Source organism: Schistocerca gregaria, chromosome 1 (genome assembly GCF_023897955.1).
Source record: "Schistocerca gregaria isolate iqSchGreg1 chromosome 1, iqSchGreg1.2, whole genome shotgun sequence".
Taxonomy (NCBI): Eukaryota; Metazoa; Arthropoda; class Insecta; order Orthoptera; family Acrididae; genus Schistocerca; species Schistocerca gregaria.
In genome coordinates this window covers 537,863,145-537,889,808 of record NC_064920.1, presented here as the reverse complement: position 1 = coordinate 537,889,808, position 26,664 = coordinate 537,863,145, and the positions used below count along the sequence as shown (strand labels likewise).

At 43.9% G+C, this 26,664-nt stretch overlaps 1 protein-coding gene across 5 annotated transcripts in view; it reads right to left on the bottom strand.

Annotated features, from left to right (window-relative positions):
• The window catches only part of LOC126355607 (fructosamine-3-kinase-like), a 62,363-nt gene that overhangs the window by 25,975 nt on the left and 9,724 nt on the right, over positions 1–26,664 (bottom strand). For all 5 annotated transcript variants that reach the window (XR_007565511.1, XR_007565510.1, XR_007565508.1 and 2 more), the window contains exons 3-6: positions 4,112–4,450; positions 3,880–3,933; positions 2,076–2,217; positions 1,820–1,994 (exon numbers count right to left, since the gene is read on the bottom strand). Coding sequence is in view for 1 of the 5 variants with exons in the window: in XM_050005980.1 (XP_049861937.1) it covers positions 1,820–1,994; positions 2,076–2,217; positions 3,880–3,933; positions 4,112–4,450 (710 nt within the window). In the remaining 4 variants the exon portion in view is untranslated. The remainder of the gene's footprint in view (positions 1–1,819; positions 1,995–2,075; positions 2,218–3,879; positions 3,934–4,111; positions 4,451–26,664) is intronic.

The window sequence follows — 26,664 nt, the reverse complement described above, 5'->3', positions numbered from 1 at the left end:
ATATTTTGCAGTAATTTCCAGGGAGCCTAACTAGCATAATTTTGTTGACTGGATGATGTTACTTCATGGTACAATTACACTGCTTGTTTGATATCTCGACCAATGATAACCACTGAGGCCCCAAACATTACATGTCTGGACATGCTTAATACAAATATAATGAAACAGATGTCCCAAAGCTAGGTAACAAGTGTTTAAACTCAGCATTCATTCAAACAATTTGCTTGTCGTGATGTCACCTTCACAGTGACTGTCTCACCCGTCATCAATTTGATAATGTGTTTACTTGGGTAGCTGCCAGTATCTCAATTAGGAGTGTATCAATGTGCAGCCTCTTCATAGATTTAAGTTGTCCTGCAAGACCCTCTAGAGCTTTATGGATGTAGACAGTTGACAATTTTTCAAATGAACCTTCAGCAAATAAATAAATTACACCACAGGAAATTGTCCTTTTCAATTACCGCTTTTTGGGTGGATTAGCTACACAAGGTCACTTTGAGATTTGGGTGTTAATAATGCCCAATGGACTAACCGAACTACTGTAAGTAGAAATAAGGGATTCAGGCTTCATGGAAGTTCAATGAGCAAGCAGGGAAGTAAGTGTCCACCCAGACAGAGCCCAACTTGCCTGGGTAAACCTTGTACCATTGATACACATAATGTGTTCGCAATTGTGAATATGGACAACCATCAGCTGCACAATGGAATGACAGTAGTAATAATTTGTGCTGCACTAGGACTCAAACCCGTATTTTCCACTTATCACAAGTGGTGCTCTAACCATTTGGCCATCCAAGCACAGCTCACTAGCATACACAAACTTCCATGTTACCAACCATGCATCTACAGCCTGTACTCTAACATCCATTATGTATACTGCCGCACAGTGGAGACATTTTACTTGAAAGTCGCTTGCTCAACGTCGGCTGATAAATACAATATTGCAATGCCTAAGTTATTCCAAATTACAATGCAACAATGCAGTGACTGTAGCCGTTATGAAATACACGAAATGTATCTGCAGTTGCAAATGGACAATTATCAGGTGTATAATGAGATGACGACAATGAAAATTCATGCTGGACTGGGACTGAAACCCGTATTTCATGCTTATCATGATCGGTTGCCTACCATTTGCCTATCCGAGCACATGTCAACAAATGGTTGATGGAATATGGAAATTTGGGTCTGCCTGTGAGTCAAGCTTATGGTTACAGAGCACTTGTGATGTGCATAAGTCCCTAGCTAAGGAAGAACACACTCTTCAAACAAATGATGAGCTATTTGAGACACTTGCCATTTAGAACACTCTCGGGGCACATGTAGCTTCAGCAAAAAGACCACAGATACAGCAATCTTTACCCCTCCCCCAACAATGCATCCCCTTTACTAATTTCATATGAAATTGTGAATTTCTGTGATATTTTGCAGTAATTTCCAGGGAGCCTAACTAGCATAATTTTGTTGACTGGATGATGTTACTTCATGGTACAATTACACTGCTTGTTTGATATCTCGACCAATGATAACCACTGAGGCCCCAAACATTACATGTCTGGACATGCTTAATACAAATATAATGAAACAGATGTCCCAAAGCTAGGTAACAAGTGTTTAAACTCAGCATTCATTCAAACAATTTGCTTGTCGTGATGTTCAGGCAGCATAGTTGATATTTATGCTCTATATAGCACATTATGTTTCATAGTCACAGCCAACAGTGCTTGCAAAAGTGTGTAAAGAGACTAATGACAGGACAGCAATTAATAAGTATTATAGTCACCTACATTTTGTTCGAATATTTCACGTGAATACTTGCCACTTATTTAGGAGATGAAATAATTTATAGATCTGATTCCTTTTCCTTGAACCAGGGGCCCTAGGAATTATGTCATAATATGCATTATAGAATGCTTGTCCAAGACCACCATACATTTGTGAAGTAACCAGATCAAAATCTTGATGGCCAAAAAAAGATGCTGGATGAAAAGTGACTGTAAAAAACAAACCACAAATGAGTTTTCAAACATATTACTTTTCATTTTTTTATGACAATGTTTCTACATTTGTCTTACTTGGATGAGTGTTAGTTTCCGCAATATTGTCTCTTTGTAAGTTCCCATGCAATAACGATGGTTTTATATCTGCGCCTTCAAAAAACTGAGGTAGCTTCCGAAGTAGCTGTGACCACAGTTCTCGTGCCTCAGCATCTGCATACTGTAGAAAACATAAAATCTCTCATGCACGAATTACAATACTCTGCTCTGCATTTTACTTACAAATAAGTCATGCTGACAATCAATGTATTCCCTTGATATATAATGTACTATCACTCAATACTGAACATATTTTTTCTGAAGTGCCATGCACATACCACAAATGGTAGCAAAATTAAAATGCTGTGATTTATTGGCAACAGAACACCTTAATGAAATCATTTACTCATTTGAAACAATATTCTCATATTAACATAATAAATAATTTCTTTTACTATTCAAGTTTTAACAATATAATAAACTATTCTTTTTGTAAGGAAAGAAACCAACTACTGAAATAATATATTTTGTGGAGTGTGTAGAAAAGAATATGTATCACCAAGAAATGTGTAAAAGTAGAATGATGGGTTCAGTGAAAAACAAGAACAACCAGCAGTTTCCAAATGAAAATATTGGCCTATGATCAGCAAGAGAGATGGACAGAAGATAGAAAGATTGGGGTTTAATGTCCTAAGAATGGCATCATGAAGAACAGAGCACAAACTCACCTTGAGCAAGGAAATCAGCACTGTCCATTTTAAAGGAACCAACACAACATTTGTCTTAAGCAATTTAGCTAAGTGATGCAAACCTAAATCTCTATGGATGGGCAAAGATTTAAACTACTGCCGTCCTGAACAGAAGTTCAGTGTCTTACCACTGTATCACCTTTGTTGATAAAGGAAATGAATCTATGAAAGCAGCCGAGCAAGATGCCAGTGGTTAGCACAGTGGACTAGCATTCGTGAAAATGGCAGTTCCAATCCCTATCTTGACAGGCAGATCTGTGTTTCCAGAATTTCCCTAAATCATTCCAGGCAAATGTCAGGACAGTTCCTTTGAAATGGACACAGCCAATTTTCTTCCCCATCTTTTCATAATCCAAGCTAGTAGTCTGTCTCTATTGACCACATTGTCGAAGGGATGTTAAACTCCAATCTTCCTTCCTTCCTTCCACGAAAGTAACTTATAAAGTGCCTTTAAAGTAATGAGTTAGATTGTTTGAGGCTTTGCAAGAACATGCAGAAGAATACAGAAATGGTAAATAAAATTTTATGGATTTCTGCAAGACAAAGTCCAAAAAACACTTCACTATTGCAGTCTCTCTCTCTCTCTCTCTCTCTCTCTCTCTCTCTCTCTCTCTCTCTCTGTGTGTGTGTGTGTGTGTGTGTGTGTGTGTGTGTGTGTGTGTGTGTGTGTACGCACGCTCGCACACGCTTGCCATCTGGTGCGGCATATGCACGCACACGCACACACACAATGCTGATCAAGAAAGCTATGGGTGAACATACTGTGGCCAGTACTGGTCTGTACCACAATGATACACACTCATCCCAAATTATGTGGAAGGACATTCACTATAGAAAGGACGAAAGACAAGCACGTAAGATGGAGTATCACAATGTAGGATATAATGGTGGATAAGTTGTATGGGAGTGAGGAGAGGGGGGCACACCAGAGGGGCTGGACTTCCAAATGATTAAAAATACCACGTCTGGAATGAGGATTCTTATTTTGAATTGTTTTCAGTTTTTTAAGATAAAATACACATTGATAATAACTGCTGACAAGACAAATTCCCTCATTAGCATACAAATATTACAATTCTCATTTGTATACTCACATTCTCCTCAAGTAATCTAAATTGATAACTGAGTCTGTGTCTCACGAAAAAGGTCTGTAAAAAAAAAAAAAAAATTACTTGAAAGACTACAGCAATAATACAGGAACGGCTTAGACTCAATATCTTCAGAAATATTAACATCACTTCCCTTTTCAAAGGAATGGTAAAAATCTGCTTTGATTAACGTTTATACATATGGTCACTATTTTATTTCAAAAATACTTATGCTTACAGGCCAGTCACTGCACCATTCATTTTCCAAAAGTGTGTTCCCAAATCTTGTTTTAACATGGAAACCAAATTCTTTTACAAACTGTACTTTTTCCTCCTTCCCTACAAATCCTTTGATTTTTTGTTTGCCTAGAACAGCATTATGCAGGTGTAATCTTGCCAACTGCTGCCCAAGTTCTTGAGAGAACTGGTCCAGTGATTTCATATCAATATACTCTGAAACAAACAAAGCTCCACCCAAGGGATTGTCCACAATCGCAAGAGGCTTTGGGACTCGTATTATGTTTGTTGCTGCAATAGCTTCTAGACTTTCATATTCACAATTAAATATCTCCCTTGCCTGAAAAACAATAAACATGGTACACAAAATAAATAACACACTTGTGTCGTTTAAGATAGGAAACAAATGTCAACACTCATCAAACACAAAATACCAAAGTCTCAAAATTTTGCACTGCATTTGTTCATTATTTCGTCATTCAGTCATACTGTATAGTGCCAAGTACAAAGGAGGATCTTCAGCAATGTGGAACAGGTCAAAGCACACATTAACAAAGTGAAGCAATTGTTGCAGTGGGTTTTTTTTTTTTTTTTTTTTTTTTTTTTTTTTTTTTTTTTTTTTTTTTTTTTTTTTTTTTTTTACAACTGTGGTGATCACTAACATGTGGTTACTTACAGAGGCACCAAACGTTGCACGTACTGATAAACAACAAAATACAAAAGCCAATATTATGAAAATTGTAGACCGCTACTCACCATATGTCAAGTCACAGACAGGCACAACAAAAAGACTGCTAAACACATAAGCTTTCAAGCAGAAGGCCTTCTTCTGAAAGTCAGCATACCCATACATACACACATTCATGCAAACACACATGACCACTATCTCTGGCTTCAAGAGCCAGACAGTGTGTGTGTGTGTGTGTGTGTGTGTGTGTGTGTGTGTGTGTGTGTGTGTGTATGTACGTGCACGCGCGTGTGCGCTCGCCAGCCACCCCTACCCTACTATCCCTCCCCCTCCCCAAACCAGCCTCCTCCTCCTCAACCCTACCCAGTCACCACTTCCATTATGCACTGGTGCTGCTCCTCGCAGTGTGGCCTCAGTTGCCTGAGATTGCAGTCGTGTGTGTGAGTTGCGTTTTTGTGAGTGTGTATGTGTGTGTTTGTCATCTAATTTTGACAAAGGCCTCATTGGCCAAAAGTTATGTTTGTGACAGTCTTTTTGCTGTCTTATCTGTGACTCAGCATCTCTGCTATATGGTGAGTAGTAACTTTCCTTTTAACAATACTGCTACCTCTAATTTGTTTCCTTTTCTGTTTCCCTATAGTCCATCCTTTTCAACTTCAGCTTAAAATGCTCCAAATAAATGTCTTGATGAATTTCTTTATTGTCTCTATTTTAAGGTGTTTTTTTAGTAAATTACTCTTATTTCTGAAGTTTTGTTTGGCCATCTCAGTTCTTTTGTTAACATCCATTATACTTTTGTCTGCATCTGCTGTAATACTTCCTAAAGAAACAAAATTCACTTACAGTGTACTCCTGATTATTCAAGTGGAATATCCAGTTTGCACATTATTCATGCCTCTAAAAAAAGTGCAACATTTTTCTCCAGTAAACAGCAATCAAAAAGTTACTGCATGACAATAAGTGTTATTTCCATTGTTTCAACAATTGCCACTTGACAAGAGAGTACTGTTCCCATTGTTATCGGAAAGTCTGTTCAGTGTAAACTGAAAACAAACTCAGTTTTTTTTCTTTATTTCTGTTTTGTTTAGGGCGCAAAAAACAACTGGGGTAATACACGTCCAAGTCAAAACTATAGAACACGAACACAGATAGGAGGGAAACGACTATACGTCAGTCCCAATGGACAGAATAGGAGACAGCTAAAAACAGGCACGTGGAAAAGAAGCTAAAAAAACACCATACAAAACTGGCAGTCCAAAACTAAAAATTAAATTGCCTTTACCATATCGCTTTGGCGGATAAAAAGTGAAGCAGGGTCAACAGCCCACATGACATTCGCTAAAACGGGTGATAAATCAGAAAGCAAACCCAAGCTCGAACGTAAATTGTTAAAAAAAGGGCATTCCAGCAGTAAGTGGTGGACATTTAAAAAAATTGGGCACAATGCATACAAAGTGGCGGGGTAGCGCCACTGAGCTAATGACAATGGCTAAAAAGGCAGTGCTCAATACGCAGCTAAGTTAAAATAATCTCCTCCCGGCACAAGGGCCGAGAGCAGGTTGTCCAAGATGCCAGGGGAGGCTTAATAATCTGAAGCTTATTCCCATGAAGGGAGGACCATTGGCAATGCCAAAGGGACATTACCTCCTGACAGACAGCAAGACAGAGACCATCAGAGGGAATATAGGTACTCGCAGGCTGAGGTACGAGCACTGCAGCCTTCACAGCAGTGTCAGCAGAGTCCTTTCCTAGCAGACTGACATGACCAGGGATCTATAGAAACATGACATTGGCTCCTCCAATAGTGAGCAAGTGACAGTTTTCCTGGACCCACTGTGCTAACGGATGAGCAGTGTACAGCATACAGTAACTTTGGAGGGTGCTGAGTGAGACTGAGCAGAGGACACAATTGGGAAGGCTGCAGTGCCAGATGTAACCTGTGGCCACATAAAAGGAGAAAAGCTCAGCTGTAAATACTGAGGAATGTGCTGGAAGCCAATATCGAAAGACACAGGTGCCAATGACGAAGACACACCCAACCCCACGGTCACTCCAAGAGCCATTAGTGTATACAAAGGTACTATCGCGAAATTCCATGCGAAGATCGTAAAACTGAAGGCAACAGACGAAGGCTGGAGTAGTGTCCTTAGGAAGCGAATGAAGGCCAAGATTAACATGGGCCGCTTCACCAAGGGTGGTGAAGGGTTCACACACACTGGGAAGGTTGCAGTTAGTGTGAAGTTAAGCCACTGTAGCAAGTGCCGAAAGCGGACTCCAGAAGGTAACTGGGACAAGCCCCATACCGACGATCAATAGAATCATCAAAGAAGGAGGCATAGTAGGGGTGGCCATGCATGGCTGACAAATGGCATGTATACCTGCTGAGGAGAAAGTCACGGCCATAGGACAGTATTCCGGCCATAGGACAGTATTTCAGCAGCTTCAGCATACAGACTCTGAACTGGGCTGATGTAAAAGGCACCTGTGGCCAAACAGATGCCATGATGATGGATAGAGTTGTGGCAGTGTAAAAGGGATGGGCGTGGAGATGCATAAACAAAGAACCCATAGTTGAGTTTCGAACGGACAAGGGAGCGGTACAAGCGGAGGAAGGTTGTTCAACCAGCACCCCAGGAAGTACCATTGAAGACACGTAGGACATTGAGAGAGAACGTACAGCGGGCTGCCACGAACATGGGAGGAACAAGAGATTTTCCTATCGAGCGGGAGCCCCAAGAATTTCGTAGTGTCAACGGACAGAAGGACAACATTCCCAAGATGGAGAGATGGTGGGAGAAATTATTTGCGCTGCCAGAAATTTGTACAGATGGTCCTGTCAGGGGAAGAGTGAAAGCCATTGTCGATGCTCCAGGAATGAAGACGATCAAGACAGCACTGAAGAAGCCACTCAGGGAGACAGGTCTGTGGAGAACTGCAATAGATGGCAAAAACATAAACAAAAAGGAAGCCAGAGATGCCTGGTGGGAGACAGGCCATTAAAGGGTTAATGACGATAGCAAAGAAGACAACGCTCAGGATGGAACCCTGAGGCACACCATTTTCCTGGATAAAGGTATCCAACAAAGTAGAACCCACACGCACCTTGAAAACTCGGTCTTGTAAAAATGCCCGAAGAATACAAGGCACATGCCCGTGGAAGCCCCACGTGTAAATAGTACGGAGGAAACCAGTTCTCCAGCAGGTGTCATAGGCCTTCTCCAAATCAAAAACCATGGCCACAGTCTGAGATTTCCGCAGAAAACCATTCATGCATGACATGAGTGTCCAAAGTAACGAGATGGTCAACTGCAGAATGCCGCACTTGAAATCCACACTGTGCATTCATTAGTAAATGGCAAGCCACCACACCAGCTGGATATGAATCATATGTCCCATCACCTTGCAAACACAGCTGCTAAGAGAGATAGGGTGGTAGCTAGAAGGAAGATTTTTGTCCTTACCGGACTTACGTATGGGTATGACAGTGGCTTGATGCCAGCATCCGAAAATGTGCCCTCAGCCCAGATGTGGTTGTAAGCGTTAAGCAGAAAGTGCTTGCCCACAAGAGCGAGGTGCTGCAACATCAGAATGTGGATGGCGTCTAGCCCTGGGGCGAAGGTTTGGGGTGAACTGAGAGCATGAGCTAGCTCCCTAGGCGGTATTGTAGCACTCACGATTCTAAGAAGAAATTGGTATTGCCCGAGCCGCCTCCACTCGTTTCCAATGAATGAAGGCAGGGTGATAGTGGGAAGAACACGAAACTTCTGAAAAATGGCGGCCCAAGGTGTTGGAGATAGCAATAGGGTCCACAATGACATCTTCAGCTACTGTCAGGCCGAAAATTGGGGAACAGATCTTGGTTCGAGAGCTGTCGGAGGTTGGCCCACACGACAAAGGAAGATGTGGAACTGTTAAAAGAACTAGTGAATGAGGTCCAGCTAGCTCTTTTACTATCCCGAAGAACGCAACGACACTTTGCACGCATCTGTTTATAATGAATGCAGTTTTCCAGTGTAGAATGGTGGTTAAAAATGCAGAGAACACATCTCAGTGGGCGAATTGCATCATGACATGTCTCAGTCCACCAAGGGACTGGGACACGATGTTGTGAAGAGGAAGTGTGAGGAATGGAACATTCTGCAGTAGTAAGGATAACGTTGGTGAGATAGTCCACCTGGTCATCACAACTGGAGAAATCTTGTTCTTCAAAGGCCACCAGGGAGGACTAAAGCTGCCAGTCAGCCTTAGTAAGCTGCCATTTGGGCATGCATGCGGATGGGGCAGGAGTCAGCAGATGGAAAGCACACGAGAAATGGTCGCTCGAGTAGGCGTCAGAAAGAACGGACCACCCAAGACAATGGGCAAGCTGGGCAGTGCAAAAGAATGAGTCCAAATGGAAATAGGTGTGTGAGGAGTCAGAAAGGAAAGGGGGTGCTACAGTGTGAAGGCAGAAGAGATTAAGTTGGTTAAGAAGGTCAGTCAAGAGGGCACCTCTCTGACAGGTCCTGAGAGAATCCCAAAGGGGATGATGCACATTAAAGTGACAGAGTAGAAAAAATGGGGGAGGTAGCTGCCCACTAAGCTGAAGGAAGTCTGCCCTGGTGACAGCAGCGAATGACAATGGGACATAAATGGTACAGAGGGAAAAAGTCAGGCAGGGAAGGAAAAGGCGAATTACAACAGCTTGAAGATGGGTACTCAGGGAGATGGGTTGATGAAGGTCACCCCGATGAGCTACATGACACCCCCTTGAAATGGAATGCCGACATCAGGGGGAAGGTCAAAACGAATCGGTAATGTGAAAGCTCAAAGTGGTCGTAAGGGCACAATTTTGTTTCCTGAAGGCAGATTACAAGGGGATGCTGCAATGCTAAAAGCAGCCGTAAATCCTCTTTGTGGGACCGAAGGCCAAGAATGTTCCATTGGAGGACAGTCATGAGAAGGAGGAGATGTAGGGTTGACAACTCAGCGGCCACTGAGTGACAGCTGGTGTAGAGTCGCTACTAAAGGGCACAGAAGCAGGAGGAACCTGCTGCATGGGGTCCACAAAAAGTGTCGGCGTGCTTGTGTGGTCAGTCCGTGGAGTGAGTCCAACGCTGAGAATCGGTTGGTGGTGCGCACCGGCGAAACGGAGGCTAGATGGGCTAAGGGATGATGTGGCGACACCGTCAAGCAGGATCTTCAAGTTGGCGAAGGAGAAGACCGTTTGTCTTTAGCGGACTTCTTCAAGCCCTTCTGGTTAGAGGAAGACTTTGGTGGTGTTTGGCTGCAGGAACGGAGGAAGTCTTTCCTGCCTGCTGGTTGTGTAGTAGGTGGCTTTGCCCCTTAAGACAAGAGTGTGACGGTTTGTTGCAGAATGGGGCGGAAGGATGGCGATGCTACCTTGACACTGGGGGGATTTCACAACCTCAGAGGCGAATTGGAGGTCACATGTCTGCATGGTCATGTCCTTCATTGAGCAAGGGGTAACAAGCACAGAACTGTAAGTGCCATACCTGAGAACACAGGGTTTGCGACTAGCCGGTAACTTGCGAGGTACTAGGTAAGGCCCGCTCATCTAGATACACAGGACAATCTCGAGAGGAGGGAGCATGGTCACCATTGCAGTTGATACAGCGGGGTGATAGAGGTAGACATTCACCCTCCTGTGCATCCCAGCCACAGGTTACGCATTTGGCTGGGTATCAACAAGATGTTCAACTGTGGTTGCAACAATGACACTGGTAGCAGTGCATCAGATTTGGAATCTATGGTCAAACTGTGATAATTTCATAGCCTGCTTTTATTTTGGACGGCAGCACCACCCTATCAAAGGTGAGGAAATGAGTGCAGGTGGGCACCAAGGAGGAATTGACCTTTTCCTCTACATGATAGCCAACAATGACACCCTGATCAGAGAGGTAAGACTGTATTTCGGCCTCGGTTAGACCGTCAAGCAGCCTGGTGTAAATTACGCCACGGGAAGAATTCAAAGTTCTATGTGCCTCAACGTGAACAGGGTAGCCGTGGAGAAGTGATGCAGTGAGCAGTTGTTGTATTTGAGAATCAGAAGACATCTCCAAAAGCAAAGCACCATTCCGTAAACGTAGCAGGATTTCACAGGGCCAACAATTGCATCAACACCTTTCTCAACAATAAACGGATTGAGTGTGACGAAGGACTGACCGTCTTCAGTGCTCGAGACCACAAGGAACCACAGCGTAGTGGGAAGGGTCTTCAAATCAATAGCCTCATTACATTTACATTTCGTAGACGTCGATGGGGAGGACAAATGACTCATTGCAAGGAAATCCCTGATGATTGCCATCATCTCCAATGGCGCGCTCCTTCCAACTGACGGCCCCCTTCATAAGGGGGCGCACCTGCCTTAGGTGATCCTTCACACCTCAGGCCACAACTCTCGAACACCTGACGGAGAGACCAATCGGCAATTTGGGAAGGCTACAGCTCAGGCAATCACCCCCCCCCTCCCTGGGCCTGGCCTATACCAGGGGGTACGTGCGTACCTGTCGACCCTGGGCTGTTACTCAGTCACCTATTACACATCATACACGTGGGCTGGCCTTCAGGAGCACACAGGGAGGTTGGTTGGTTGGTTAAAAGAGGGGGTGAAGGGACCAAATTGCGAAGTCATCGGTCCCTTGTTCCCGGAAAATACACTCCTGGAAATGGAAAAAAAGAACACGTTGACACCGGTGTTTCAGACCCACCATACTTGCTCCGGACACTGCGAGAGGGCTGTACAAGCAATGACCACACGCACGGCACAGCGTACACACCTGGAACCGCGGTGTTGGCTGTCGAATGGCACTAGCTGCGCAGCATTTGTGCACCGCCGCCGTCAGTGTCAGCCAGTTTGCCGTGGCATACGGAGCTCCATCGCAGTCTTTAACACTGGTAGCATGCCGCGACAGCGTGGACGTGAACCGTATGTGCAGTTGACGGACTTTGAGCGAGGGCATATAGTGGGCATGCGGGAGGCCGGGTGGACGTACCGCCGAATTGCTCAACACGTGGGGCGTGAGGTCTCCACAGTACATCGATGTTGTCGCCAGTGGTCGGCGGAAGGTGCACGTGACTGTCGACCTGGGACCGGACTGCAGCGACGCACGGATGCACGCCAAGACCGTAGGATCCTACGCAGTGCCGTTGGGGACCACACCGCCACTTCCCAGCAAATTAGGGACACTGTTGCTCCTGGGGTATCGGCGAGGACCATTCGCAACTGTCTCCATGAAGCTGGGCTACGGTCCCGCACACGGTTAGGCCGTCTTCCGCTCACGCCCCAACATCGTGCAGCCCGCCTCCAGTGGTGTCGCGACAGGCGTGAATGGAGGGACGAATGGAGACGTGTCGTCTTCAGCGATGAGAGTCGCTTCTGCCTTGGTGCCAATGATGGTCGTATTCGTGTTTGGCGCCGTGCAGGTGAGCGCCACAATCAGGACTGCATACAACCGAGGCACACAGGGCCAACACCCGGCATCATGGTGTGGGGAGCGATCTCCTACACTGGCCGTACACCTCTGGTGATCGTCGAGGGGACACTGAATAGTGCACGGTACATCCAAACCGTCATCGAACCCATCGTTCTACCATTCCTAGACCGGCAAGGGAACTTGCTGTTCCAACAGGACAATGCACGTCCGCATGTATCCCGTGCCACCCAACATGCTCTAGAAGGTGTAAGTCAACTACCCTGGCCAGCAAGATCTCCGGATCTGTCCCCCATTGAGCATGTTTTGGACTGGATGAAGCGTCGTCTCACACGGTTTGAACGTCCAGCACGAACGCTGGTCCAACTGAGGCGCCAGGTGGAAATGGCATGGCAAGCCGTTCCACAGGACTACATCCAGCATCTCTACGATCGTCTCCATGGGAGAATAGCAGCCTGCATTGCTGAGAAAGGTGGATATACACTGTACTAGTGCCGACATTGTGCATGCTCTGTTGCCTGTGTCTATGTGCCTGTGGTTCTGTCAGTGTGATCATGTGATGTATCTGACCCCAGGAATGTGTCAATAAAGATTCCCCTTCCTGGGACAACGAATTCACGGTGTTCTTATTCCAATTTCCAGGAGTGTAATTACACAACAGAAAGATGAAAAGAAAGGAGATGTACAGCACAATAACAGGAGAAAGGAAGAACCAGAAGAACGACGAAAGAGCAACACCACTACCATGGGCAAAACAAGAAAAGAAAACCACAGAGGGAAGCAGGAAACAGGTAGAAAGGGTAAAAACAGGAGAGCAGATGACCATGGCTGGCCTACCAAGAGAATAAAAAGAAAAAGCCAGCCACTCTGCGACACATTAAAACATCCAACCTAAAAGCATTAGAGGGCAGAACACAACGGGACCAAGGACATGTGCTAGAACTTATATAGAATGATAAAGCCCACCGTCACATATAAAATGTAAAATTAAATTAGGCGATGAGGTATTGTCAGATAAAATTAGCGGTAAAGAGTCCAATAACCGAAGATTTCATCGCAGGGCAGTCAAAGTGGGACAGTGCACCAGAATATAGGCCTCTGACAACTGAGCACCGCATCGACACTGAGGCAAGTCTTTGCGGCGCAGGAGGTAGCTGTGTCACCCAAGCGTGGTCAATGCAGAACTGGCAGACAACCACAGAGTACGAGGTTATGCTATTTCACCTCCTAAAGCTGCAAAACCTTGCAGCGCAGTACTGAACTCAGATCAGTTGCAGAGAAGCCGATCTCCATAAGCGGTTTCCGCAGAGCCTGTTTGGCCAGCCTGTTGGCAAGTTTGTTGCCTGGGATTCTGATGTGACCTGGAGTCCAGACAAACACCACCGAACAAATGGACCGTTCCAGGGCATAGATGGATTCCTGAATGCTGGCTACCAAAGGATGGCGAGAGTAGCACTGGACGATAGCTTGTAGGCTGCTCAAGGAGTCAGGACATAGCAGAAACGACTCCCCAGGGCTCGAATGGATGTGCTCAAGAACATGAGATATAGCCACCAGCTCGGCAGTGAAAACACTGCAGCCATTAGGCAAAGAATGCTGTTCAATATGTCCTCCACAGACATATGCAAACCCAACGTGAGCATCAGCCATCGAGCCGTCGGTGTAAACCACATCATGGCCTTGGTACACATCAAGAATCAAGAGGAAGTGGCAGTCGAGAGCCATGGGGTTAAGCGAGTCCTTAGGGCCATGTGAAAAGTCCAGGCAAAGCCGCAGCCTAGGTGTACATCATGGAAGTGTATGTGAATGGACCTCAAGTATAAGTGGTAAGGGCAAAGACTCCAGTTTGGAAAGATGGGATCAGACACGAATTGCAACTGGAAGCCCTGACCTGGGCCGCCAATGTGGGAGATGAACTGCCACGGGTGGGAAAAGGAGATGATTCGGATGCGTAAGAGAACTACAAAAGTGTGCAACGTAACTGGCCAGCAGCTGTGCACGCCTAACTTGCAATGGAGGGTCTCCGGCCTCCACAAGGACGCTGGTCACCAGACTCGTCCTATAAGCTCCTGTCGCTAGGCAAACACCACAGTGGTGCACTGGATAGAGTAAATACAACACTGAGGATGCCACCAAACCATAAACCAGACTCCCATAGTCAAGGCGGAATTGAACAAGGGCTCTGTAGAGCTGCAACAGCGTAGAGCAATCTGCACACCAGACGATGTTGCTCAGGCAACAGAGGGTATTGAGGTGCTGCCAGCACTTCCGCTTAAGCTGACTAAGGTGAGGAAACCAAGTCAATCAGGCATCTAAAACCTGTCCTAAGAATCAATGTGTCTCCACTACAGTGAGTGGATCCTCATTAAGGTAAAGTTCTGGTTCTGGATGAATGGTACGACACCAACAGAAGTGCATAACACACGACTTTGGGGCTGAAAACTGAAAACTGTGGGCTAGAGCCCATGACTGCACCTTGTGGATGGCTCCCTGTAGGCGCCACTCAGCAACATCAGTACTGGTGGAGCAGTACGAAATGTAGAAGTCGTCTGCATACAGAGGAGGTGAGACCAACAGCGCAATAGCTGCCACTAGACCATTAATGGCCACTAAAAATAGAAAGAGACAATACAGAGCCCTGCGGGACACCATTCTCCTGGAAATGGGGGGGGGGGAACTATGGGAGGCACCAACTTCGACATGGAAAGTACAAAGCGATAAGAATTTTTGGATAAAAATCAGGAGCGTGCCCTGAGACGCCACTCATATAATGTGGCATAATATGATGTCGTCAGTTGGTGTCATACACTTTTCATAAATCAAAAAAGACAGCAACTAGGTGTTGGCGTCTGGAAAAGGCTGTTCGGATGGCAGACTTGAGGGACACATTCCAGCAGCTTACAAAGAACGTTGGTGAGGCTGATGGGGAATAGCTATTCACATCAAGCGGGTTTAAACGGGATTGAGCACCGGAATGATGGTGCTCTCCTACCATTGCGATGGAAAGAAGCCATCACACCAGATCCAGTTGCAGATGACGAGGAGATGTCGCTTGTAGTCAGATGAGAGATGTTTAATCATCTGACTGTGGATCCAATCTGGCCCAGGAGATGTGTTGGTGGAATGTGCAAGGGCACTGAGGAGCTCCCACTGTATAAATGGGGTGTCACAGGAATCACTGTAGTGTGTATTAAATGAGAGGACTTTCCCTTCCAGCCACCATTTGAGAGTGCGAAAGGCTGGTGGGTGATTCTCCAATGCAGAGGTTCAAGCATAGTGCTCTGCAAAGTGCTCAGCAATCGTGTTTGCATCGGTAAATAACATGCCATTTATGTTAACACCGGGAACACCTGTTGGGGTCTGGTACCCGAAAACACGTTTGATCTTTGCCCAGACTTGGGAAGGTGACATATGGCACACAATGGTCGAGACATATCTCTCCCAACACTCTTGCTTCTGTCATCTGATAAGCTGGCAAACGTGGGCACGGAGCCGTTTAAAGGTTATGAGGTGCTCCAGGGAAGGGTGCCACTGATGCCACTTTAGAGCTTACCGACACTCCTTAATTGCTTCACTGACTTCCGGCAACCACCAAGGGACTGCCTTTTACTGAGGGCACCGTAACGAGTGAGGGATCGTGTTTTCTGTCACAGAAGCGATTGTTGTAGTCGTGTGCTCAACCATCACATCGATGTTACAGTGTGGTGGAGATTCAACAGTGACAGCAGAGGTGAAAGTTTCCCAGACTGCCTTGTTTAAAGCGCATCTTGGCAGGCGTCCAGGGGCCTGACGCAGCGGCAGTGACAGTAAGATGGAGAAGTGGTCACTACCACGCAGGTCATCATGTGCTCTCCAGTGGATAGATGGGAGAAGTCTTGGACTGCTAATTGATAAATCAATGGCTGATTAAGTACCATGAGCCACACTGAAATGTGTGGCGGCCCCAGTATTTAAGAGGCAGAGGTCGAACTGAGACAGTAAAGTTTCGACATCTCCGCCTCGGCCAGTAACCATGGTGCCACCCCAAAAGGGGTTATGGATGTTAAAATCTCCCAAAAGTAGGAAAGGTTTAGGGAGTTGTTGAATCAGTGCAGCCAATGCATTCAGGGGTACTGCACCATCTGGAGGAAGATACACATTGCAGACAGTTATTTCCTGCATCATCCTTATCCTGACAGCCACAGCTTCAAGAGGGGTTTGAAGGGGCACAGGTTCACTACATACTGAGTTCAGGACATAGACACAAACTCCACCTGACACTTGATTATAGTCGCTACGGTTCCTGTAATATCCCTTATAGCATCGGAGGGCAGTGACTGCATTGCCGGGAACCAGGTTTCCTGGAAGGCAATGCAGAAAGCAGGTGTAAAGCTTAACAGTTGAGATAGCTCAGCCAGGTGGTGGAAAAAAACCACCGCAATTCCACTGGAGGATGATTTGATTGTGAGGCTAGGAAGGCATGGAACATTCCATGAGGCAGTTTACGTCTCTGGGTCACCTGCTTCCACGGATTTATTTCCTGAGCCGTCTGTATTCATGGTGTCTAAGGGTCTGGTGAGATCTAGGTCCTCACTGCACACCACAATCTCCACCTCATCCTCAGGAGCAAAGCTTGTAGGTAGTGGTGCTGTGGGTGCCACGGCAAGTCCCTTGGTCTTGGGGGTCTTCTTTTTGGGTTTCTCTCGCTGATCCCTGGGTTTCTATGGCTGGGAGGGCTTGACTGATTCAGTCTCCGGGACTGAGGATGATCGTGACATCCTACGACCAGCTACATTTAGGCACTTCAGCCACTGGCGGGAATCATCTTTCCCACTAGCAGAAACCTCGGAAGGAAATGACCCAAGATACCCCTTCCTAGCGAGAGGTGCCGAAGATGACTTACACTTCTCCAGCTAAGAAATGTGGACTGGTGTCCCCAATGGTTGGGGAGGAGGAGTGGGTGGGTGCACTGCTCCTGACTACTGAGGTAGGTGGAGTGGGGAGCAACAGGAAGGTAAGTGCCCCCCACCATCAAAGGGGCAAGTGTAGTCTTCCAGCTCGGAGAGCCGATCGGAATTCGCGGAACGGCTAGGGCTACAACTGTTCTTCTAGCAGCGGCCTAAGAGGAGGTCATAGCCACAGGATGTAGACGCTCAAATTTCCTCTTAGTCTCAGTGTAGGTCAGTTGGTCCAGGGACTTGTATTCCACGATTTCCTTTCGCACTGTAAAATCCTGCAGTCTGGCGAGCAGGGGGAATGATGCAGTTGACACACACGGGAGACGGGACACATGGAGTATTGGGATGTGATGGACATCCACAATCTTGGCATGTGACACTGGAAGTACAGCAGGAAGACAAATGGCTGAACATCCAGCACTTAAAGCACCGCAAAGGGGACGGATATATGGCTTTACATCACAGTGGAAGACCATCACCTTGACCTTCTCTGGCAATGTGTCACCCTCAAAGGCCAAGACGAAGGCACCGGTGGCAACCTGATTATCCCTCGGACCCCAATGGACACGCCGAAAAAGATGAACACCTTTTCGCTCTAAGCTGACATGGAGTTCGTTGTCAGATTGCAAAAGAAGGCCCTGTAGAATGTAATACTCTGGACCATATGTAAGCTCTTATGGGGCGTTATGGTAACGGAAACATCCCCCAGCTTGTCACAAGCGAGTAATGCCTGTGACTGTGCAGAGGTTGCTGTTTTTATAAAACTGACCCTAACCGCATTTTGTACAAGCCCTCCACCTCCCAAAAATTGTCCTCTAAATGGTCTACAAAATACTGTGGCTTCATCGAAACAAGGGAGTCCCCATCAGTTCTCGTATATACAAGGTATGGGGTTGAATAAGGTTCGCTGACATCCTTAGCCTGGCATTGCCTCCATGATGTGGCCAGGGAGTGGAATGATTTAGGGTAGTACTTCCTTGCATTCTACTGAGACTTAGAACACTTAGAGACTGCTTGTGTTTGATCACCAGCAAGCGATGGCGTGGTACACTTCATCGCGCATCATTCGCCCTGATGCCATCCACTCTGACCAGGGGCCCTCCCCATTGGCACCACCCAGCCGCAGCAAAGGCCACCTGACAAGCTGGCCATTACTGGGAGTCCCAATGCCCCAGGGTGACAAGCATCTACTCCTTGGCATATGTGGGGAGTTAACGGTGCAGGCATCAGCAGAGCGACCCGTATTGTCAGAGGGCTACAACCAACAGGGCACATGGAGGCCCCACTCTAACGGACTGGCTACCGTACTGGATATGAGGTGCGACTAAGTCCATGGTCATCGTCGACACAGAAAGCGACACTGCATAATGCATGGTGGAAAACACACCCAGGAAGGTGTTCTCGCCCAAGAGATGGAGGATGAGCGAGACTGCAATGCGACGACAAGAAAGCAGGCTACAGGTAAGGTGCCCTTCACGAATCGGCTCGCTCTTTGGAAAAATTTTGAAGAATGGAGGTCAAACCCTACAGGGGACCATCACATAAAGGCCAAAACTTGAGAGACTCCTTTTAGTCGCCTCTTAGGCACGAGTACTTCGGGCCTATTCTAACCTCCGGACCTGCATGGGGGTCGCACAGGGAAGAAGAAGAAGAAAAAAAAGAGGATCCTCAAATGCCGAAGCAGGGGAGCGAGAGGAGAAGGGAAACAAAGAAAGGAAAAGGGAGCCAAAAAGAAAGTTGAGACTGTTTGCAGGTCAGCGACAGAATCCAGAACATTCCCACTAATACCCCAGACATGTTCACCAAGGGAAGGGAAAAAGAATAGCAAGAGGATAGACATGCATCATGAAAGGGAAAAAGTGCTGCAAAGGCTGGGGCCCTGTGGTAGGCCAGGACGAAGCCGCCAGAGAGTTAAAAGCCCCCTGGGGGGAGTTTCCTGACTTTAATTGGTGTGAAGTGTCAATGAAGCAAGCTGAAAACGAATTTGTAAAAGAGATGAGGAAGAAATGAAAGAAATGTGCTGACATTAAAACAAAAATTAGAACTGAAAAATTTGAGAAGAGGGAAACTGCTGCAAAATTATGTGCTGATTGTGGTCCTGGAAAGAAGACTGTTTGGGACATTAAAAAGAATAGCAGAGCATACAGGATTTTGTCAGTAGGTGCTATTCTAGTGCTGGACCATCTGCACAAGAAAGCATAACAAGATCTACATATGATGAATTAGATGCTGCTCTTTTGAAATGGTTTAGCCAATATCAAGTAGAAAGTGTCATTATTTCAGGCACAATGTATGATGAAGAAGCTAATTTTTTTCATGAAGCTCTAGGGTTAGAAGACCAGTTTAATGCCTCATCTGGATGGCTAACCAGATTCAAACAATATCATAGGATTCGTGAACTTACTGTGTCAGGAGAGAGGCTTAGTTGAAATGTTGTGGCAGCCGATTCCTACCAGGAAGAGTTCCTAAAATTTGTGGAAGAAGAGATTTTCACACCAGACCAAATTTATAAAGCAGGCAAAAGTGGTCTGTATTGGAAATGTTTACCAAACAGAATCCTTCCTTTTAAGTGCAAAGTCTGTGCTCTGAAATATGTCGTCTACAGAATGCATTACAATTTTGAGCACCGCTACTGCCTTCTGGGAATCGCAAAGTGAAACTACTAGTGATTAGAAAAGAAATAAATACACGGTGAGGCATTTATGGAGTCGTGGCCATGTTGCTCCAAAACAAACGGCACAGTCATAAATATTTTTCATACAAAATTTGCAGTATTCATAAGAGGACATAACAGAGTGACCATAACTCACCCTTGAAATGCCATTCTTGATGTTTTTCAGGATCATTTTTTTTTTCTTATGGGGTGGTGAATTTTCTTCTACAGAAATGAAAAGGGCATTCTATTCTGAGTATAAAAGTAGTAGTAAATTTGTCTGCTACAGGTGACAGATGATGTAATGTTAAACAAATAAGACAGCAAATTGGTTTCACACACTTTGACTTTACTGTCATCCATTTACAGACATGTGCAGTACTTGTACACTGCATAATTATAATTTTATTCACATTACAGACAATTCCAATTTAGTAAATGCTCAAAGTTACAGCCATTAACTTCGACGCATTTCCAAAGACACGCTTCAAGAGACAGTTGAACATGCCTCAACATTTCTTTGCTGATTCCTGCACAGACATTCCTAATTCGTTGGCATAGATTTTCGGGTGTGGTTGGCATTTCTTGATAAATGTTGTCCTTAATGTATCCGAATAAGAAAAAGTCTGGAGATGTGAGATCCAGAGATGGAACAGGCCATTGGACAGGCCTTCTACGTCTTATCCATTGATCAGAATAATCTCTATTGAGTCTTTCTCGAGCTACGGCTAAGTAATGAGATGGGCAACCATTGTGTTAATATCACATGGAACTCTGTTCCATAAGGGGCACATCTTCAAGCAACACTGGAAGTTCTTGGTCGAAAAATGTTCGTAGTTTCCAGGTATTCCATTTAGCTTCAATGAAGTATGGTGAAATGATTCATAATCCCTGAATTCACACCAAACATTCACACTCCATTGCCTTTCATCCTCAGCTTCCGATTACCATCTTGGATTTTCCACTGACTAAAAATGCATACTATGTCAGTTCATCTCAGCATGATTGGGGAACATTGCATCGTAAGAAAATAAAATGTTTGAAAATGTACCATTTTTAATTTGTACTATAGCCCATTGGTAAAATTCAACATGCTTCTGGAAATCATGCCCAAAAGGACTTGATGTAGACTAATGCGATATGGAATTTATTATGCTCAAGTATTTGAAGAACAGTCATTTGCAAAATTCCCGAATCACTTTCTAACTAACAGGAACTTACGAGAGGATTAGCTGTAACAGCAGCTAATACAGCGACTTCCAAATTCACCCCGGTAGCAGGTCTTCTTTGATTAGGTTTTCTCAGTGCAAAACCTCCCAATTCAGAAATAAGTTTATAAGTCATTGAAAACTTCATACAGATGGCCATCTCCTTTCAGGATACCATTCTCCATAGAAGCTGCAAGCTGCCCTACCATTATTACAAGCTTCACCATAAATGCTAATTGTATCGATTCTCTAATTAATCGTGTACTGAATGTCCATATTACAAAATGACGTGGAGCTTGCTAAGAGCAGTATGTAATGCTCATATGAAGTTTAAGTTGGCACTGGATGAACTCGTACCAATGTCAACAAACCTGTAAACAAATGTTTACCCTTCTGGGAATACAAATAAAAGATCAACAAACCACATTAAGTAAACAAATCAATTTCCTTCACTGAATAACAATAACAAAATAAAAAGAGAGAGAGAGAAGTCATAGTGTGTGGCAAGCATTTAGTGTCTTATTTGTCCAATATCACATCATCTATAACCCCTAGCAGGTAAATGTACTAACTGTACTTTTAAACTCAAAATTGAATGTCCTTTTCCATTTCCACAAAATAAAATACACCGTCACACCAAAAAAATTAAAAAAACGTAATCTGACCCAGAAAAAACACTGTGACTGGCATTTTAAGGACAAGTTACAGTCACTCTCTTATGTCCCCTAATGAATACTGCAAATTTTGTATGAAAATATTTTTGATTTTCCCCTCTGTTTCAGAGTAAAATGGCCATGACACTAGAAATGCCTCACCCCTTGTGTGTGTGTGTGTGTGTGTGTGTGTGTGTGTGTGTGTGTGTGTGTGTGTAAGACCGAGGATTCCACCGTAAGGTTTTCTATATGCATAATCAAATATTTAAAAGCAAAACAGAGCATGAATGATAGCGAAATTTTCAAAAATGGTTCCACACACATTTTGTAACACAAGTTCAGGGATTTCTAAAAGAGAAAGGATTGCCACAGAAGACTGTCTTATTACTTGATAATGCCTTTCACATACCAATGAGAAAATTCTCATACCTGATCATGGTCTCATCGTTACACAGTTTGTACCTCCTTACCTGACTGCCATTATACAGCCAATGGACCAAGGCATAATTGCATCAGTAAAACAGCATTGCTGGACTGGTCTTATGAGAATGCTAGTTGTTGAGGATGACATGGTGGCATTCTGGAAGAAGTTGACAATTCTAGATGGCATACAAGAGATTTCTGATGCAAGGCAGGAAGTTGGGCCACAAACACTAGTTTGATCATGGAGGATTCTTCCACATGTAGAATAAACCTGCCTTTTAAGGTTTCAGTCATGAAGAAATAACAGCTGGAGAAATAATGAATCTGGCAATGAGTTTAAATAGTTTTGAAGATTTTGATGAAGAAAACTTGAATGAGTGGCTGAGGGTCAACAGATATGAACCCAGCTTCCTGTACATAAGTTATGCCAAGGTTGTGATTGCTGCTTCACAATAAAACAGTGAAGAGAATAGGGAATGTGAAAGTGGGGATGAAGACAGTGACCTTGTCAGTCATGATACCTCACTGTAATGTGTTGATAGTCTTCTAGATTGTATGGTCCAAACAGTGTTTCAGTACAATGAAATTATTGCTACAAGAAAAATTCGAAAGGCTATGTGAAAAAATGTCAACTCCTCTCAGAAGCAGACTAGCATCAGAGACTACTTTAAGAAATAAACAGGTACACAGTACCTACACAAAGAACTTGGATAAACATTCGAACAAAGAATGCATCTTTGAAAATATCTTGATTATTCACATCTATTGGTTATTTGTGCATCTTCTCCTACACATTACCTCAAATAATCACGAAAAATTTTGTCAAATGTAATTATGCTTGCCAAATATTTGAATGTGTTGAGTGAAGTTTGATGTGTTTGTAAGCACAGATCATGACTGATGTGTGTGTGAAATTTGGATTTACGGGAAGTTTGACAAGACGGTGAGAGCGCGTGCATATATATGTGTGTGTGTGTGTGTGTGTGTGTGTGTGTGTGTGTGTGTAATTTGGATTTATGGGAAGTTTGACCAGACGGTGAGAGCACGTGCATGTGTGTGTGTGTGTGTGTGTGTGTGTGTGTGTGTGTGTGTGTGTGTGTGTGTGTGTGTGTGTCACCACATATGTTTAGTGAAAAAAACTTTTATTACAATTTATCTCTTAGTATCGTGAGTTTCCACGACTATGAAAACTACAATCAATTATAAAATCAAAATATGACAGCCAATTACTAAAATGGTTGGGGTATCATATCCTTACCAGCCACCTACTACGCATCAAGAGGTTATGAACAACATTCTTACACATACAGTAACATACAAGCGGGTTGGAATGATACAAAAGTTTTCTGGTTCTTCCATGGACGATGTGGGCTGTATGTACTCCGGTTGTGATATTATAATCAATTGTTATTAGAGTACCATGTAGATGAGAATATGTGTTCGGATACTTGTGTCTTCTTTTTCAATGTGAGGGCGCAGTAACTCTAAAAAAGTTATGAAATGTTTCACTGCCCATCCACAGAAAGTTGATGTAATCATCATGTTTCGAGTGTATTCCATTAATGGGTTTTCAGTTGTATAAACCATTCCCTGACCAGCGTCTTGTTTTCTTCTTCTTTAAACACAGAGCCAGAGGCAACATTAGAAATGCTTTATCTGCATTTGTAGCCATTCCCCCTAGTGCCAAAATGCAGCATACAGGAAAAGCATTTGCTTCAAACGTAAGGTGAAATTGCTTGTCTTTTTTGGTATGTGTACAGGCTTTTTTGACACACAAGACAAACTTAACAGGCAAGAGGAAGGCCTTTACATGTTTCAAAAAGTTTCGCTGCCCATTTGCAGAAAGTGGTTGTAATCCTCAGTCTTGGAGTAATATTCCCTTTAGCAGATCTTCATGGGTAAATCTCACATTTTAAGCCATTTGCTGGACCAGAGTCTTGTTTTCTTGTTGTTCTTTAAATACAGTGCCAAAGTCATGCCAGGACAGCTTTGTCTGCCTTTGAGGCCATTCTTAAATGCACACAAGCACAAACAGCATCTGTTTCAAACTGATGTTAAACTGACAAAAATTGTTCGAACATGTATGGGCAAGCTTGGCGAATCCGTGGCTTGATGAGAGCAAGTTTTTCAAACATTTGATAATTTACGGGGGTCTTAAGTGAAAAAATTTGGGAAAGTATACATGAATGTAGGCTCTCCTCAGTGTATACTGTTAGTGAAAAGCTCTCAGGTTTTCAGCTGGGTGGCAGTATTAAAATACTGCGACATTTCGAAGAGTGTCATATTCATCATCTCCTGATGAAGTGTCCAGATATGTGGATGCATATTTTAACACCGCCACCCGGCTGTAAGCCTGAGAGATTTTGAAATTATGTTTAAAGTTTGCTGGAAATCACTATGTGCTCTCATTCTCAAATACTGGACGAATATAAACTGGATATTTGCACACAGTTAGTTACACTACCTCAAGAGATATACACCATTTTCTAACTGTGAAATTACAATGAAATCCTTACCATTAGCAGCTTACAGGTGTTGATAAATATCAGCACTTGAGTTACTGGGTTAAACCTTTAACATAAGACTATACTCCTTAATGAGTAGATTAAATTCAGATAACAATAATATGAAATACTGAAAATCAAATTTCTGTTGCTCCTGAATGTCTTCAAATAGGTAGACTGAAACCGGGACTGGGTCCCACAAACAGGGATGGTCATTTAGTAATATAGATTTCCTAAATGTTTGCCCTTACTTGTCTGTTAAATATATCTCTCGCCATTATTTTAGTCTTGTTTACACTGATTTTTCAGTTTATGGCTTTCCAAGATGTCAGATGAAATGTTTAACATATAGTTCACGTTCTTTTCAGGAGCTGCTAATATCACTGTTACCATCAGCAAATCGAATACAACGTACTCTACTGGGAAAAGTAAAATGGTATATTATTAAAGGCATTTTCCTTGCATGGGTGGAGTCATGTTACGATATAGTAAAACAGAGGGTCACATTAACACATTATATAGAAAAATTAAATCTGAACTGGGGAAACATTAAATTCTTTGTCACAAAAGATTCAGCTCTTGGCCCACTCCTAACCAGACTGCTCAATTTTGCTTGCTTTGTACTTAGAAATCTGCCAACAGGATGAGTTAGCACTTTGAGTACTTTTGCACAAAACTGCCCTAGGCCATAACCTTCTGGGACAATGTAGCTAAGATTAAAAAAATATTCTATAGATGTACGTACTAACAATATTATTGCAGAGGTCATTTCAGAGGCTTTTGGATTCCTACACTTACCAGCAAATTTGTGTAGTTCCTAATGGCTTTTGTGGTTAAAAAGATGAGTGAATTTATAATGAAGTATACAATTGACAATTAAAATACTAAAATTAAAAAAAAAGCCATATAGGCGATGGATTCTAGGCTTCATAATGCAATTTTATATTCTGTTGCCCAAAAGTATTACAGGTAGCCAGATGATGTTAAGCAGGAAATTGAAAATTACCAGATATTCAAAAACAGAATACATGAGTACTTTAGTAGTCACTTCTACAATTTATCTGAGTATTTGGGCACTTGGAAGGAAATTCCACTGAGCTTATATGTTTCTATTAAAAAGGCTCTACTTTGCCAGAACAAATAGTTCTGCGTAAAATTATGTAACCATTGTACAGTGAAATATTAGCCAATAACAGTAGGTGATTAATGAAACAGAAGGGGCAGTGGACCTTCTTTCATGTAGTTGCTTTTTTTAAATAAACCTATCCATACAAAAAAAATTTGAAACAATAATTTAACTGGATGGATAAAAGATCTACTCACCAAGCGGCGGCAGAACACACACATAAAAGACTGTTGTAATTAGACAAACTTTCAAAGCTAGCGGCTCCTCCTTCAGGCAGAAGGGTTGAAGTGGAAGAGGGGCAAAGGAAAAGGACTGGTGAGGTCTAGAAAAAGGGGTAGATTTCGGGAAAGTCACCCAGAACGGCAGGTCAGGGGAGACTTACCACAAGGAATGAGAAGGAAAGACTGATTGTTGGGGACTGCATCAGATGAGATTTGAAAACTTTAGCGCTTGAAGGTGGAAGGCAGGGCAATATGCAAGACAGAGATTACTGCTTAAACATCATGCACGAGTTAATACGAGTGAAAAGCTAAGTGAATTTTACATAACAGTGACGGGGGGGGGGGGGGGGGGGGGGGGGGGGGGGGGTGAAAAACAGACAGGTAAGAAGACAATGAAAGACGTAGAAAACTAAAACAGAACAGTGACGGGGGAGGGGGGGGGGAGTGAAAAACAGACAGGTAAGACAATGAAAGATGTAGAAAACTAAAACAGAGAGAAGAAAAGAGTAGTTACTGTGAAGAAAACTACCCTCTGTTTTCGTTTTCTACATCTTTCAGTGTCCAGGACTGGCACCAGATCTCAAGATGATTAAGTCTTTGTGCTTTGTTTTGGAGAGAAGAGTGCATGGCCACTATCCACCCTGATCATCTTTACCTGAACTTGCGACTTTTTCGCAGGAGGAATGGTATAAAATTCTCTTGAAAACC